General features: G+C 38.0%; 1 protein-coding gene across 1 annotated transcript in view; it reads left to right on the forward strand.

Annotated features, from left to right (window-relative positions):
- Positions 1-17,487: 17,487 nt before the first annotated feature.
- irx7 (iroquois homeobox 7) overlaps positions 17,488-18,773 on the forward strand; it is a 1,901-nt gene continuing 615 nt past the window's right edge. Inside the window, exons 1-2 of the mRNA XM_063015829.1 lie at positions 17,488-17,771; positions 18,439-18,773. The exon at positions 18,439-18,773 is cut by the window's right edge and continues 615 nt beyond it. Of these exons, the coding sequence (XP_062871899.1) occupies positions 17,553-17,771; positions 18,439-18,773 (554 nt within the window). The 5' untranslated portion in view covers positions 17,488-17,552. The remainder of the gene's footprint in view (positions 17,772-18,438) is intronic.

The following is an 18,773-nucleotide window of genomic DNA, read 5'->3' on the forward strand; positions in this document are numbered from 1 at the left end:
CCCCTCACATTTCTGCAAATATTTCATTATATCTTTTCATGGAACAACACTATAGACATGAAACTTGGATTTAACTTAGAGTAGTCAGTGTACATCTTGTATAGCAGTGTAGATTTACTGTCTTCTGAAAATAACTCAACACACAGCCATTAATGTCTAAATAGCTGGCAACATAAGTGAGTACACCCCACAGTGAACATGTCCAAATTGTGCCCAAATGTGTCGTTGTCCCTCCCTGGTGTCATGTGTCAAGGTCCCAGGTGTAAATGGGGAGCAGGGCTGTTAAATTTGGTGTTTTGGGTACAATTCTCTCATACTGGCCACTGGATATTCAACATGGCACATCATGGCAAAGAACTCTCTGAGGATGTGAGAAATAGAATTGTTGCTCTCCACAAAGATGGCCTGGGCTATAAGAAGATTGCTAACACCCTGAAACTGAGCTACAGCATGGTGGCCAAGGTCATACAGCGGTTTTCCAGGACAGGTTCCACTCGGAACAGGCTTCGCCAGGGTCGACCAAAGAAGTTGAGTCCACGTGTTCGGCGTCATATCCAGAGGTTGGCTTTAAAAAATAGACACATGAGTGCTGCCAGCATTGCTGCAGAGGTTGAAGACGTGGGAGGTCAGCCTGTCAGTGCTCAGACCAGACGCCGCACACTGCATCAACTCGGTCTGCATGGTCGTCATCCCAGAAGGAAGCTGACGCACAAGAAAGCCCGCAAACAGTTTGCTGAAGACAAGCAGTCCAAGAACATGGATTACTGGAATGCCCTGTGGTCTGACGAGACCAAGATAAACTTGTTTGGCTCAGATGGTGTCCAGCATGTGTGGCGGCGCCCTGGTGAGAAGTACCAAGACAACTGTATCTTGCCTACAGTCAAGTATGGTGGTGGTAGCATCATGGTCTTGGGCTGCATGAGTGTTGCTGGCACTGGGGAGCTGCAGTTCATTGAGGGAAACATGAATTCCAACATGTACTGTGACATTCTGAAACAGAGCATGATCCCCTCCCTTCGAAAACTGGGCCTCAGGGCAGTTTTCCAACAGGATAACGACCCCAAACACAACCTCCAAGATGACAACTGCCTTGCTGAGGAAGCTGAAGGTAAAGGTGATGGACTAAACCCAATTGAGCACCTGTGGCGCATCCTCAAGTGGAAGGTGGAGGAGTTCAAGGTGTCTAACATCCACCAGCTCCGTGATGTCATCATGGAGGAGTGGAAGAGGATTCCAGTAGCAACCTGTGCAGCTCTGGTGAATTCCATGCCCAGGAGGGTTAAGGCAGTGATAATAATGGTGGTCACACAAAATATTGACACTTTAGGCACAATTTGGACATGTTCACTGTGGGGTGTACTCACTTATGTTGCCAGCCATTTAGACATTAATGGCTGTGTGTTGAGTTATTTTCAGAAGACAGTAAATCTACACTGCTATACAAGCTGTACACTGACTACTCTAAGTTATATCCAAGTTTCATGTCTACAGTGTTGTCCCATGAAAAGATATAATAAAATATTTGCAGAAATGTGAGGGGTGTACTCACTTTTGTGATACACTGTATATATATATATATATATATATATATATATATATATATATATATATATATATATACTGTATATATATATATATATATATATATATATATATATATACTGTATATATATATATATATACTGTATATACAGTATACAGTGATCAGCCATGACATTAAAACGACCCCCTTGTTTCTACACACATTGTCCATTTTATCGGCTTCACTTACCATATACAAGCACTTTGTAGTTCTACAATTACTGACTGTAGTTCATCTGTTTCTCTACATGCTTTGTTAGCCTCCTTTCATGCTGTTCTTCAATGGTCAGGACTCTCCCAGGACCACTACAGAGCAGGTATTATTTACAGTCAGGTGGTGGATCATTCTCAGCACTGCCGTGACACTGACATGGTGGTGGTGTGTTAGTGTGTGTTGTACTGGTATGAGTGGATAAGACACAGCAATGCTGATGAAGTTTTTAAACACCTCACTGTCACTGCTGGACTGAGAATAGTCCACCAACCTAAAATATCTAGCCAACAGCGCCCTGTGGGCAGCGTCCTGTGACCACTGATGAAGGTCTCAAAGATGACCAACTCAAACAGCAGCAATAGATGAGCGATCGTCTCTGACTTTACATCTACAAGGTAAAGCAGCTAGGTAGGAGTGTCTAATAGAGTGGACAGTGAGTGGACGCGGTATTTAAAAACTCCAGCAGCTCTGCTGTGTGTGATCCACTCATACCAGCACAACACACACTAACACACCACCACCATGTCAGTGTCACTGCAGTGCTGAGAATGATCCACCACCTGACTGTAAATAATACCTGCTCTGTAGTGGTCCTGGGAGAGTCCTGACCATTGAAAAACAGCATGAAAGGAAGCTAATAAAGCATGCAGAGAAACAGATGGAGTACAGTCAGTAATTGTAGAACTATAAAGTGCTTCTATATGGTAAGTGAAGCCAATAAAATGGACAATGTGTGTAGAAACAAGGAGGTGGTTTTAATATTATGGCTGATCGGTGTATATATACTGTATATACAGTAAGCAAGACAAAGTTATTTGTGCCTTATGAAAAACTTTTATTTTTATTTGTTATTGCTCATATGCACTCAGGTGTATTCTGTAATATCTTGTTATATGAGAAAAGATGGGAACATTTGTAATGGAAAAAAAATCTGTTATTTGTTAATTCTTTTGAACTTTTATTTAACTGACAGAAGTACAAAGCTAATGGCTAATACGCCCAAACCTAATAATACAGGTGTTCACCGACTTTTGGCTGTAAAATAAATGCATAATGATTACATCTTGATTATGGATAATTGTTTTATTTACAGTTATGAGATGATGAAGAGCTTTATAGCTACAGTTATTCTGCTGTACTTAACACAAGCTTTTTAAGTATCACGCTCTTTCAAATAAAAGAAATACTGGACATTATGATGATTGTTAAGGTGCAAAAGCATCTTGGGTGAATGCTATGGGTGAATTTCCTATGTGTGAAGGTACTATTGACAAATGGCAGATTGTTAAACCTGTAAGCAGTGAGTGTAGCTAACACACCCACACCCAATAATACGGGTGTCCACATACTTTCAGTCAAAATATATGCTTATGGTTCACTAATATATATATATATATATATATATATATATATATATATATATATATATACAGTGTATCACAAAAGTGAGTACACCCCTCACATTTCTGCAGATATTTAAGTATATCTTTTCATGGGACAACACTGACAAAATGACACTTTGACACAATGAAAAGTAGTCTGTGTGCAGCTTATATAACAGTGTAAATTTATTCTTCCCTCAAAATAACTCAAAATACAGCCATTAATGTCTAAACCACCGGCAACAAAAGTGAGTACACCCCTAAGAGACTACACCCCTAAATGTCCAAATTGAGCACTGCTTGTCATTTTCCCTCCAAAATGTCATGTGATTTGTTAGTGTTACTAGGTCTCAGGTGTGCATAGGGAGCAGGTGTGTTCAATTTAGTAGTACTGCTCTCACACTCTCTCATACTGGTCACTGAAAGTTCCAACATGGCACCTCATGGCAAAGAACTCTCTGAGGATCTTAAAAGACGAATTGTTGCGCTACATGAAGATGGCCAAGGCTACAAGAAGATTGCCAACACCCTGAAACTGAGCTGCAGCACAGTGGCCAAGATCATCCAGCGTTTTAAAAGAGCAGGGTCCACTCACAAAAGACCTCGCGTTGGTCGTCCAAAGAAGCTGAGTGCACGTGCTCAGCGTCACATCCAACTGCTGTCTTTGAAAGATAGGCGCAGGAGTGCTGTCAGCATTGCTGCAGAGATTGAAAAGGTGGGGGGTCAGCCTGTCAGTGCTCAGACCATACGCCGCACACTACATCAAATTGGTCTGCATGGCTGTCACCCCAGAAGGAAGCCTCTTCTGAAGTCTCTACTCAAGAAAGCCCGCAAACAGTTTGCTGAAGACATGTCAACAAAGGACATGGATTACTGGAACCATGTCCTATGGTCTGATGAGACCAAGATTAATTTGTTTGCTTCAGATGGTCTCAAGCATGTGTGGCGGCAATCAGGTGAGGAGTACAAAGATAAGTGTGTCATGCCTACAGTCAAGCATGGTGGTGGGAATGCCATGGTCTGGGACTGCATGAGTACAGCAGGTGTTGGGGAGTTACATTTCATTGAGGGACACATGAACTCCAATATGTACTGTGAAATACTGAAGCAGAGCATGATCCCCTCCCTCCGGAAACTGGGTCGCAGGGCAGTGTTCCAGCATGATAATGACCCCAAACACACCTCTAAGACGACCACTGCTTTATTGAAGAGGCTGAGGGTAAAGGTGATGGACTGGCCAAGCATGTCTCCAGACCTAAACCCAATAGAACATCTTTGGGGCATCCTCAAGTGGAAGGTGGAGGAGCGCAAAGTCTCGAATATCCGCCAGCTCCGTGATGTCGTCATGGAGGAGTGGAAAAGCATTCCAGTGGCAACCTGTGAAGCTCTGGTAAACTCCATGCCCAGGAGAGTTAAGGCAGTTCTGGGAAATAATGGTGGCCACACAAAATATTGACACTTTAGGAACTTTCACTAAGGGGTGTACTCACTTTTGTTGCCGGTGGTTTAGACATTAATGGCTGTATATTGAGTTATTTTGAGGGAAGAATAAATTTACACTGTTATATAAGCTGCACACAGACTACTTTTCATTGTGTCAAAGTGTCATTTTGTCAGTGTTGTCCCATGAAAAGATATACTTAAATATCTGCAGAAATGTGAGGGGTGTACTCACTTTTGTGATACACTGTATATCTATATATATATATATATACACGATCAGCCATAACATTAAAACCACCTCTTTGTTTCTACACTCACTGTCCATTTTATCAGCTCCACTTACCATATAGGAGCACTTTGTAGTTCTACAATTACTGACTGTAGTCTATCTTTCTCTGCATGCTTTGTTAGCCCCTTTCACCCTGTTCTTTAATGATCAGAACCCCCACAGGACCACTACAGAGCAGGTATTATTTAGGTGGTGGATGATTCTCAGCACTTCAGTGACACTGACATGGTGGTGGTGTGTTAGTGTGTGTTGTGCTGGTACGAGTGGATCAGACACAGCAGCGCTGCTGGAGTTTTTAAATACCGTGTCCACTCACTGTCCACTCCTACCTAGTTGGTCCACCTTGTAGATGTGAAGTTAGAGACAATCGCTCATCTATTGCTGCTGTTTGAGTTGGTCATCTTTGAGATCTTCATTAGTGGTCACAGGGCGCTGTTTGTTGGATATATTTGGTTGGTGGACTATTCTCAGTCCAGCAAGGACCGTGAGGTGTTTAAAAACTCCCATCAGTATTGCTGTGTCTGATCCACTCATACCAGCACAACACACACTAACACACCACCACCATGTCATTGTCACTTTAGTGCTGAGAATGATGTGGTGGTCCTGTGGGCGTCCTGACCATTGAAGAACAGCATGAAAGGGGGCTAACAAAGCATGCAGAGAAACAGATGGACTACAGTCAGTAATTGTAGAACTATAAAGTGCTTCTATATGGTAAGTGGAGCTGATAAAATGGACAGTAAGTGTAGAAACAAGGAGGTGGTTATGGCTGATCAGTGTATATATATAGGTGGTATATATATTATATACATATATATATTGGTGTAGAGGTGGTATATACAGTATATATATACTGTATATATATATATACAGTATATACTATATATACAGTATATATATATATGTATATATATATACAGTATATATATATACAGTATATATATATACAGTATATATATATATATGTATATATATATATATTCTATAAAGTACTCTTTTTTTCTTGTAAGGAATAATCAAGGGTATTATGGGTAAAGTGTTTTTTGAGTTGTTTCTTCTTCAAATCAGCTCCTGGACATTGATAATAATCCACCATCCCTATTCTTTTCATAGCACTGATGGATGAGCCTAACAAGATTACACCCTATCAGATCTCCCACTTTGGTCCCTGTGCTACACCAACCTTTCCCAGCTGAGACCCGGCCCTGCTTTTCTTTTCACCCTGCCTTTGATTCAACCTCGCTTACTCGGCTTTGAGCTCCCCATATGGAGTAAATATGGGTCCTATTGGCCCTCTATAAGGCTTGAGCCCTTAATTCCGGCTTAGCCGCTAAAAAGGGCAGCACTTGTTCTTTGGGTTTCGAGGTATAAGAGGAGTGAGAGGGAGCACATGCGAGCGGGTTTGGAACCTCGTTTTCTGAAGGGGCATGCGGGGGGTGTTGGGAGGATGAGAAGAAGTTGCTGTAATAGATACTTATCTGACTGCCCTGCAGCCCTCAAACAAAGTTGCCCTCTGAAGAGATTAGGACCCAGGGAGGGCACATTAGCTCTAATCCTATGCTTTGAGGGGCCTAGAGAATCCCCCTCCTTTGACACCCCTACTCCTTCTGTTGTAGCTTGTATCTGGCCTTAGCGTGAGGGAATCCTGCGGCTGCGCATGAGGGGGTGTAGGGTGTATGTGTATGTGCTTGGAGAAAAGGTGTAGGAAGGAGGGGGCTGTGTTTCAATAGTAAGCCTGGTTGCAGTGAAAAGCACAGAAAGCTCCACACTGCTGTGTGTAACTGACTCCTGGCTCTCTGAAGAGATTAGGCACTACATTGTTGGTTCGGTTGCTCATTTCCATCTGAGGGCTGCTCCCTACCGCTGCACTCTAGGCCTGCTATTGTGCCAGAGGAGGGGGGGATACCGAGAGACCAAGGCCTCCAGCTTCCTTGTAGCCTTTGTTTTACAAATGGCCCAAAATGTAGATGTCACGTCACAGATGCTTTACAAGCACCCCAGGTACTGATTGTGAGCGCTAGGTGGGAGAAAATGACTGCATAAAGTACATTCGTTAATCTCAAACACAAAGTGCTTGTCCTTTGGCCTTCAGTGTCAGCATGTTGCATGGGCTGCGCTATGATCTGTGTCATTATGCGTCTTAATGCTTATGTAATTGGTAAATTATCCTTACAGTGGTTCGGTGGTATTAAACAGTAATAACCCTCTGATTTGCCTCTGTTATTGCATATTTGGTACAGCGAATTATTTCACACCATTAAACAAAATATATTACACAAAGTGTCATACATTTTTTAATTGATCTGAGGGACAAGTTATCAAATACCCAAATAACCCATCTGGAAAGGTAGTTGCGCCCTTAACATTAAGAAATGTTAACTTACTCCTTACATTACATTACATTACATTTTTGGCATTTAGCAGACGCCTTTATCCAAAGCGACTTACATTACAGTTACAGTATACAGTCTGAGCAATTAAGGGTTAAGGGCCTTGCTCAAGAGCCCAACAGCAGCAATCTGGCAGAGGTGGGACTTGAACCAGCCATCTTCTGATTACTAGTCCAGTACCTTAACCACTAGGCTACAGTTTGCCCTCAAAACTGGTGCCTACACAAACATGATTGGCTTACATTTACAGTTTCGGCATTTAGCAGACGTTTTTATCCAAAGCGAATTACAGTATACAGTCTAAGCAATTAAGGGTTAAGGGCCTTGCTCAAGGGCCCAACAGCAGCAATCTGGCAGTAGTGCTGTTTGAACCAGCAGCTTTCTGTTTACTAGTCCAATACCTTGACTGCTAGGCTCCAACTGCCCTACCCCTCTTTTCGAGACTGCTTTATTATTATTATCATTATTATTATTTGCTTTAATGCTCATTTCTTGTTGGTCTTATGAGAGCATTTCTATTGGATTTCAGTTGGTACACCGAAAATGCCATTTTAAACCTTGATTTCTCTTATTTTTAGCCATCAAAGTTTTGAATTCATGCGTTTCAGCCACAACGATTGCTAACAGGTGTTGTTAATAAATCAGTTATATAATAAATTGCTTTAATGAACATTTAATGACAGGACTTAAGTTGGGACATTGAAAAGGTCACTTAAAAAGTGTCTATTCTTTTAGAGGTAAACTTGCTTTTATTTAGAATCATTTCCCTGCTACATAATCAAATTATGCCTTAGCTTCAGCTTATGGACAAATGACCTTCCATTTTGCTATTTTTCCAATGTGACCAATGTGAGCATGGAAGTCATGGAAGACTCTTTTCTGTTCCAGTATGACTGTGCCTTTCTGTGGACCATGCTGAACACCTTTGGGATGAATTAGAATGTTGCCTATTTCTTGTTGGTCTTATTAGAGCATTTCTATTGGATTTCAGTTGGGACATCAAAAAAGGCCATTTCAGTTCATTTTCATTTAATTAGCTTTAGTATTGAATCATTGATCGATTATGCCTCAGCTTCAGCTTACGGACAAATGACTTTTTATTCTGCTATTTTTCTTTGTTTCTAACAGAGACCAGCGTGAGCATAGAAGTCATGGAAGACTCTTTTCTGTTCCAGTATGACTGTGCCTTCCCGTGGACCCTGCTGAACATCTTTGGGATTAATCAAAATGTCGAGGCCTTACACATTTGCTTTAATGCTTTTTCTTGTTGGTCTTATTGTGTGGTCATTTCTATCGGATTTCAGTTGGGACATTGAAAAGTAACCCAGATACTCCTCAGCTTCAGCTTATGGACAAATGACCTTCTATTTTTCTGTCTTTCTTACCTTGCTTTTTCTAACGGAGACCAATGTGAGCATGAGAGTCATGGGAAATTTTTTTTCTCTTTCAGTGTGACTGTGCCTTCCTGTGGACCCTGCTGAACACCTTTGAACACTTTTGGGATGAATTAGAATGTTGAATCAAGTCCCAAGGTTTTCAGCCAGAAGGTTGAATTTTAAAACCTAATAGCTTGTTCCAGCGTGTTAAACCTACTTTCGGCTAAATTGGGCTAAAATTTGACAGTTGTACTAGCCTTTTAAAATTCCTGAGCTCAGCCTTATCAAGAATATGTGACCTGTACTGATAAGTCAGGACTGTACTAGAAACCCAGCATTTTGTTCAGTCCAGTTAATGGGTCACAGATCCAACCAGAGCTGTGCAGAAGCTTGTTAATGGCTATCGGAAGCACATATGTTGGGACATTAAACCAAATATGGGGTTTCACTTATTTATTTTCTTATTTTATATTTAATTAATTATTTATTTTATACATATTTTATGTAATATATCATTTTATTTAATAATAATAACAATAAATAATAATAATAATAACAATACATAATAATGACCATAATGATAATAATAATAATAATAATAATAATAATAATAATAATAAAAACATGATTAATAAATTAAACAAATAAAAAATCCAATACAAATTAGAGAGTTGTTTTAAAGACTGTAGCCTGGTAATATAGGACCATTTATGTCTGGATTTAAAAGTAACTAAAGTTTGGGCCCTTCTAACATTCCCTGTCAGCTGGTTCCATTTAGTGAAATGTTTCATCTTATGCAGAGCTGACTAGTTTCTAGTGATCTTAGATTTGTACTTGGCTCTTATCTGTGCAGCATATCTGCTAAATATGCTGGCCCTACAGTATTAAGAGATGTGTAGACCAGTAACAGTACTCTAAAGACTTTTCTATAACATACTAGTAACCAGTGTAAGGGTTTAAGAACAGGGGTGATTTTTGTCATCTAGTTAGTAGGCATGGCAAAATAAATCTGAGGGTCATTTGCATAGCTGTGGTAGGACAGCCCATATTCTTATAGAATCTGCCCAAGAGAAAGCGTGTAGTAAAAAAAGAGTGGACCAAGAATCGAACCTTGTGGGACACCACAGGTCAAAGGCACTAAAGACGGTACAATTTTTTTAGTCCTTACACATTTGCTCATGCACATGACACCAGGGACTTAACATGTGCCGGGCCCTAATCTGAGCTTCAGTGTTTGTCACAGGCTAACGGATGCCACCTGTCACTCACCCCACGCAGGGGCCGTCAATCAAATCACCCCCAGGAAAGAGAGCGGGGGGCGGGAGCTGCTCGAACCCCTAACAAAGCCACCCTCCCACTGACGGTCGCTTACAGTGCCACTACTCTGTTAGAGGGAGTGATGGAGTAGGGCTGATAAGAGAAATGACAAAAGATGGAACGGAGGTGGAGGGGGGGAATTGATAGCAAAGAGGTGGGACAGCATTGATAACATTCACGCTATGCTAACAGCCCTCCATTTGGGGCTGGGACCTTGGCAAATCCCGTTAGTGTTTCCAATGGGGATACAGGGGGGCAAGAGTAACACTGTGGTTTTCAGATTGATTGTAGGGATTGATTAGTTTCTTAATCTAAAAAAATCTTGCACTTAAGTGCCACATAAGTGGAACAGTGTGCTGGCCAGAAGTATGTGGACACCTGACCATGAGCACGTTGTACACCATATTACAAAACCACTGACATAAATATTTTGTTGCCTCTTCTCATGTGACTATGACAGCCTTCAGTCTTGTCTACAAGATTTAGTAAGGCCAGGCAGCGATTGCAATGGATGTGGATGGAATATCGGAAGTCAGTTTATTAGAATATAGTTGGGTTAGACAATGTTTACTATCCCTTCCATAATTATTGGCAACCCCTGGTAAAAATTTGTAAAAAGCTTAAATGATGAGAAAATGTAAATAAAATAAGAGGCCACTCTGTGTGGCCTAGTTTGGCCGGCAGTTGGGGTACGGAGGCACAGAAGCATGTTAACGTGTCAGCTTCTAATAATTGACAATCGGCTCCCTCCGCTCTGCTTAGATTGGGTGAAAGATGGCTTTAGAGAGCTCAGTTGCGTGTGATCTGTCAGTCTTTCTTGATTGACAGTCACCTGCACCTCATAAGAAGTCTGATGGATGAGTCTGGATGAGTCTGGGTTTGGTGAATGCCAGGAGAACGTTGGCTGGCTTGTGCCAACTGTAAAGTTTGGTGGAGGAGGGATAAAGCTTCGAAGCTGTTCTTCAGTAAAATGGAATCTTAATGTTTCCAATTTTGTGGGAACAGTTTGGGGAAGGCTCCTTTTCTCTTTCAGCATGGTTAAGTAAGTTTGGTGTGGTCTTGCACACGTAGAGCCCTGGACTCAACCCCATCAAACATCTCTGGAATGAACTTGAATGGAGATTGCAAGCCTGGACCTTGCAAGCCAGGAATCAGTGTCTGACCTCACAAAAGCTCTATTGGGTAAATGGGCACAAATTCCCACTGGCACACTTGAAAAAAAAATATAGAAAGCTTTCCCAGAAGAGTGGAAGTTGTTATAGCTGTAAAAGGGGGACTAACTCCATATTAATGTTTGTGGATTTAGAATGGGACATCAGGTAGGTGTTATGTGTAGGTGTCTGCAGATTTACTGAATACATTGACACTAAGGTGTAAAATCTTGCATACCAATTACCTTCTACACAATATACAACTGGATTTCACAGTGTTTTCATAGCACAGTGAGCTAGTTTGGTTAATCACGTTCTCATTGGCATGGTAAAGCGATTAATAGCAGACATGTTTGGTCATGTCTCGGACTCGTGTTTGCTTTTCCACTTATGATTGAGGTGATTTAACTGAAGTAGAAAAAAGGAACAGGATGGTATGTTGTCGAATCACTGCAAGAAGTGCCTGGGTTTGATTCCCAGTCTGATTTTCTGTGTCGAGGTCTTCCTGTGTCTATGTGGGTTTCTTTCAAGTGCTCCAAGTCCATCTGTAGGGCAATTGTAGCCTAGTGGTTAAGGTACTGGACTAGTAATCCAAGGGTTGCTGGTTTAAGCCCCACCATTGCCTGGTTGCCACTGTTGGTCCCTTGAGCAAGGCCCCTAAGCCTCAATTGCTTAGACAACATACTGTAAAAGTACTGTAAGTATGCAGTCAGGTCAATTTGAGCTACTAAAATGGCCCTATATGAGAGTGTCTGTCTGCCCTGTGATGGACTGCTGACCTGTCTGGTGTGTTGGACCCATAGCAACACTGACCAGGATAAAGCAGTGGTAAAACTGGACATGTCTAGCCTAGTCAGTAGAACTTTGGGCTTTCTATTGGAAGACTCCAGGCTCTGCTATGCAGGGGGGGGGCATAACATTAAAACATTAAAACCATAACATTAAAACCATAACATTAAAACCACCTCCTTGTTTCTACACACATTGTCCATTTTATCAGCTCCACTTACCATATAGAAGCACTTTGTAGTTCTACAATTACTGACTGTAGTCCATCTGTTTCTCTACATACCTTTTTAACCTGCTTTCACCCTTTTCTTCAATGGTCAGGACCCCCACAGAGCAGGTATTATTTAGGTGGTGGATCATTCTCAGTACTGCAGTGACACTGACATGGTGGTGCTGTGTCAGTGTGTGTTGTGCTGGTATGAGTGGATCAAACACAGCACCGCTGCTGGAGTTTTTAAATACAGTGTCCACTCACTGTCCACTCTATTAGACACTCCTACCTAGTTGGTCCACCGTGTAGATGTAAAGTCAGAGACGATCGCTCATCTGTTGCTGCTGTTTAAGTTGGTCATCTTCTAGACCTTCATCAGTGGTCACAAGATGCTGACCACTGGATATTTTTGGTTGGTGGACTATCCTCAGTCCAGCAGTGACAGTGAGGTGTCTTATCCACTCATACCAGCACAACACACACTGACACACCACCACCATGTCATTGTCACTGCAGTGCTGAGAATGATCCACCACTCAAATAATACCTGCTCTGTAGTGGTCCTGTGGGGGTCCTGACCATTGAAGAACAGCGTGAAAGAGGGCTAACAAAGCATGCAGAGAAACAGATGGACTACAGTCAGTAATTGTAGAACTACAAAGTGCTTCTATATGGTAAGTGAAGTCGATAAAATGGACAGTGTGTGTAGAAACAAGGAGGTGGTTGCTGATCGGTGTAAATATGACAAGTAAAGGCGTTCTTCTTTTCAAAACACCCAATGAATAAATGAATGAAAATATAAACAATCCACTCTATTGAGTATAATCCAGCATTATCGGGAGGTCTATGCGTGTTCCATTTTCACACATTTAACTGCATTTCCTCTCGTCTCAAAACAATAAAGCCCAGCAGTCAAGACTTTGCTCAGAAAGAAAAACTAACATGGTGAAGGTGTTAAATGCTTTCTGTGGATTCCCTTCAAGCTTTTGTTAACAGATCTTATTCACTCCAGACTATAGTCCATCCTAATGACATACTCAGGCCTTTTGTTATCTCAGTGGTATGCAGGGTACGCTAAATGAAGTCACACCTTTTGGCCACTGTCATTATCAGCTCATTAGGCCTTACATACTGTGCTCTGTTCACCTCTACCTGACCCGGCAACTACTTTTTAATTAGTGGGTTCTGAATAGAATTACAAATGGCTTATTGCATTAAATGTATCTTATCAAAGAGGGGTTGGGTAATTAAATTTTCCACAAAAGTTTGTATCCTACTTTTAAGTCAATGGTTTTGTCAGTTTAGTAATCTGGACGAAAGACTGCTTCATAAAAGGGTCATCATTTAATTATCTTATATATTTTGTAGTACAAGTCACGTTACAAATTTATGTTTTGTATGCAGTCTATAGGCCTACATTCTAAAAATGTTTATACTTTTATTAGTGCTTAGCTTTTCTTGATATTTTATATTGTAATGATAAATAATAAATAAAATAAATAATTACAATTAACAGATTGTCAATGGTTTAGTAATCTGGACAACACAGCCTCATAAAAAGAGTCATTATTTAATTTAATGTGATTTTGCCTTTTTTGTTAGACAGTATGATGAAATGTATTTTAAATAAGTCGATAAGTCAAAAAACCATCCATTACATTTCTAATGCCCATCATTGTGCATGTTTTCTGGACTACATACTCTTAGACACATCCTATGAGCAAACAGTGTTAACTTGACCTGCCGGAGCATGTGTAACACCTGCATTGTGTACGATCTGAGAAAAGAGGAAGGAAAGAAAACACAGTGGACACAATGGTTGTTGCCCAAAGCCGTTTATCTGTAGAGATGTAGCATATAAGCCCTGCTTTGCACTCCGTTCAGACCATTGTACACGCTGAGTAAATTTGCTCTTGGCCCAAGGGGCCTAAACACCACCCACCAATCTTCAAAATAGCTCTGTAGTTCTCTTTGTTAGTTTACAAGTCTTTACAAAGTATAGGGATGCTATCATAAATCCAGATATATTTTAATACTAATCTTATAATCTTATACTTATAAGACCTACATTCTAAAAACGTTCATACTTTTATTAGTGCTTAGCTTCTCTTGATATTTTATATTATTATGATAATATAAAATAAATAATTGCAGGTCATACACCCCTAAAATCACATGCTGTATGATTTCAAAGTTAGGTCTAATCTAATCTTTTAACACCAGCTCTAACACCTGAAAAGTCTACAATAAACATTTGGTAACCTACTATATGCATAAAGCAATTTTATATTTGGCAGATTTGTGCCTACATTCTTAAAAAAAAAAACCCCTTAAAAATAGATAATAAATAAATAAATGAATAAAATTGTATTACTGTGTAATAAAGTTTGTTGATGCTTATTTTAATGTGATTTTGTACATAACAGTGAAAACAGTAATAATTATATAAATATACTGTACATATTTTTGTATGATAAAATAATATAAAAACATATAAAACAGTTTCAAAGCTAAACATTGTTTAAAATAAATAATAAAAAATCAAATAATAATAATAAAAATATTATATATATATATATATATAAAAAAACAAAAATAATATAAAAACATATAAAACAGTTTCAAAGCTAAACATTGTTTAAATTAAATAATAATAAATAAAATAATAATTAAAAAAAATATATAACTTATAATAATAATATAAAATAAAAATACTGTCTGGTGATATTTTTGGATTATGTCACCAGACAGCATTTTTATTTTGAATTGGTTGTTACTGCACCACATAACCTATGTATTCCTCAATGACATAGTGACATGTACAGTACAATATTATTATATATTATAGCTAAATCATTTTGTTGGTTGTGTTTCCAGGACGTTTTTTGTAATTATTGGAACTTTTTTAAGCTCAGCTATTTTGTAGCTTTTCTCTACATGACATTTCTCTTTTATGACATTTTTTAAAATCTGGATGGCAAAAACGCTTTACTTGGATGTTATTTGCATGTACTGTAAATGTATTAATACATGAGGGGTATTTTATTTACTACATAACACTGTTTAACACTGGACAGAAACATGCACGTCTGCATTATATTCGTGTATGTGTAGTTTCTGACTTGAGAATGCAGGTTTCTGAGTGAATGGTGCATGTGAAATGTGAGCAGTATATTTGTGTTGTTTTTGTTTGCTGTGTTTTTCTCAGTGGGGGAGAGCAGCACTGCTATTGGGATGGATGTTGAGGAATTCTAATCTTATCTGTGGCTCTTTAACAATGCACCATTAGCATCTGTTCTACTACATTATCATATACATTAGTCAACACCTGTTTCACTTACAGTCATTTCATTTAAACAACTAAGACAGCTAGTGCTTTTATCAAATAAATGCTGTCCATTTTATCCTTCCTAGTATTTATTATTATTATTATTTTTAAATTATTACACACTTAAATACGACATAAATATAATAATAATAATAATAATAATAATAAGTATTAATGTTTAATATTGTTGTTATTATTATTATTACTGTTTTTTTTATTGTGACCAGTAACATCACTTTCAAAATCATATTACTTCCAAATGACTATAGGCACCTATAATTCAACACAGCTTTTTAAAAATGTGATCCTCTGTTTAATAAGGGAAATGGTCTATAGATTATCGTTAGGCTTGTAAAATTGACTGTTTTATTGTTTTTTTTTTTTTAAATATTTATGTCACATCTTACAACAATACAACAGCAATATAATATTATTATTATAATTATTATTATTATTATTATTACTGTTTTGTTAGAAACAACAGTATTTAAACACAGCTTTTTAAACGTGATCCTCATTAAATTCTCTGTTCAATAAAGAAAAGATCTATAGATTATCTGTAATTTTTTGTAATTTTTGTAATTGTTTTATTTTTTTATATTTATGTCACACCTTAAATACAACAGCAGTATAATATTGACAAATAATAACAATACTGGAATAATAACAATAACATTAATAACAATAATAATAATAATAATAATAATAATAATACAAATACTAATAATAATTATAATTATTATTATTAGTAATAGTATTGGTATTATTATTATATTATATTATATTATATTATATTATATTATATTATATTATATTATATTATATTATATTATATTATATTATATTATATTATATTATATTATATTATATTATATTATATTATATTATATTATATTATATTATATTATATTATATTATTATCTTCATTATTACTGTTTTTTTATGTGAACCAGTAACATTTAAATTATATTACTTCCAAATTGCTAGAAACAACAGTATTTAAACACAGATTTTATTCTAGATTTAAATTCTCTGTTCAGTAAAGGAAATGGTCTATAGATTATCTGTAATTTTTGTACTTTTTACTGTTCTATTGTTTTTGACAATTTAATTTAATACATTAAAAAATGCAATAAAATATATATATAAAAATCAAAGTGCCTTTTGAAGAAAAATCCTCATATTCTAAATTTTGTGGCTATTTTTTTAAGTTAGTAGTTATAAATTATTATTTACAATTATAAGAAAGTTACTTTACAGCTTTTTGCACACTTTTGCAAGACAACTTCTTGCACAGTTTTATATTTTCTTAACACTCTTCTTTTTTTTTTAACTATCTTAAAACACTTCGTTTCTTTTGTACATGTTAGGACTCATTCCTACTTTTAGAGAGTGAAATTGAAGCTGTGTGATTTTAATGGCAGCTTGTAGAAAGGTGTGAGACGCACCATGACACAGTGTTGTTAATCAAATTCCCATAATCACTCATGTTGTCTCGCATGGTCCTGTTCAGACAGGGAGATGAAACAATCTCAGCAGGGTCCAGCAGAAAATAAATAAATGTATTCTAAGCTGTTAATGTGGGACCATTGCTTTTTGAAGTGAAGGTTTTTAAACGACATATTTCTAAAAGATGAATTTGTATTTCTATTCTGGTAAAACATGTATGATTGTTTTTAGAGCAAAATGCATGACTGTAAATAGATTTCTATTTATTATACAATTTTCCTATGTGTTTAATATTTACATTTATAATGTATAGGATTAATTATGATCATTATCAGTAAGTCTATCATTTAATAGCCTTATTTGCAAAGAATGTGAATTTCAAATGAGGCATCTGCTTTATCTTCCACAATGCAGATCTCAGAACTGAGATAAGTACGGTGTGTTTAATGGCTTTTCAGAAGGCGTTAAAAGGAACAGCGGAATTCAGCTTTGAAGGGATTTGCCTTTGAGTGAAAGCTTTTGGACTACAACTGTCAGTCACTGCCTCAAGCCCCGCCCACCGAAGCCATCCCGTATATAAATAGCAGCAGGCAGTGGGGTACCCTCATCGCTCGAACGTTAGCTCTCAGATGATCAGGATGCCTGCGTCTCCAACTGGATTTGGTCCCTACTTTGTGGATAGAAACGTCTCCATGCCTGCTGGATATCAGATGCTGGGATGTGCGCCTGGATTGCAGCAGTCCCCTGCACACATCTCTGCTGCCATGGCAGGGATGCCACTGCCTTTCTCAGGAATACCGGGATACACTTTTATCCCATTTCCACATGCTGGACACATGGCACACATGGTAAGCATTACTTAAAATACAACGTTTTTTAAAAGTAGAAATAAACAGCTTATTGTTGTTTTAAAGTTTTGCCATTTTAAATCATGCCTGTGGAATTGGAGGTAGTGATTTAGTTGTAGTTTTTGTGCAGTTGACATGTTTAGACTTTCATAAATCAAAGGATTTTTTCATTGCATCACTTAAAAGTTTTACAAAAAAAAAGTTTTACAAAAAAGTTTTACAACAATATAAACAAGGCAACAGCAACAACAACATTAACAATAATAATAATAATAACAATAATAAAGCATCAACAGCAAGGCAACAACAACAACATTAACAACAACATTAACAACAATAATAATAATATAATAATATATTATTATTAATAATAATAATAATAATAATAATAATAATAAACCCCCAACAGCAAGGCAACAACAACAATCATTTAAAAGGAACCCTAGTAGATCCTTCTGTTCAATAGTTTATTAATGAAGGTTCTTTTTAATAGATAATAGAAAATCATTTTACTTTATAAAGGTTTCTTTACCATGGTTATTTGCAGTGATTCCAAAAAATCACTCATTGTGTTGAGCTAATTGATGTTAAATAATGTTTAGTTCAAAGAAGGTTCTTTTGATTTACATTATCACTCACTAACTTTTTTCCTTATTGCTTTTTTCAGGGTAGTTCCTATGACCTCAAAGCTGCTTCATCATATCACCAGGCTGTGCTGAGTCGTGGCGGCCCGTACTTTTCACCCTACAGACCAGTGATGGCTGATGATTCAGGTCGGGTTGCCAAAGTGGCCAGTCGGGAAAGCACCAGTGCACTGAAGGCCTGGCTCAGCGAGCACCTGAAGAACCCCTACCCCACCAAAGGAGAGAAGATCATGCTGGCTATAGTCACTAAAATGAGCCTGACCCAGGTCTCCACCTGGTTCGCCAATGCGCGCCGCCGCCTCAAGAAGGAGAACCGGGTGAGCTGGGCATCTAAATCCAAAAGCGACGAGGAGGAGGA

Source organism: Trichomycterus rosablanca, chromosome 19 (genome assembly GCF_030014385.1).
Source record: "Trichomycterus rosablanca isolate fTriRos1 chromosome 19, fTriRos1.hap1, whole genome shotgun sequence".
In the NCBI taxonomy this organism is placed as follows: domain Eukaryota; kingdom Metazoa; phylum Chordata; class Actinopteri; order Siluriformes; family Trichomycteridae; genus Trichomycterus; species Trichomycterus rosablanca.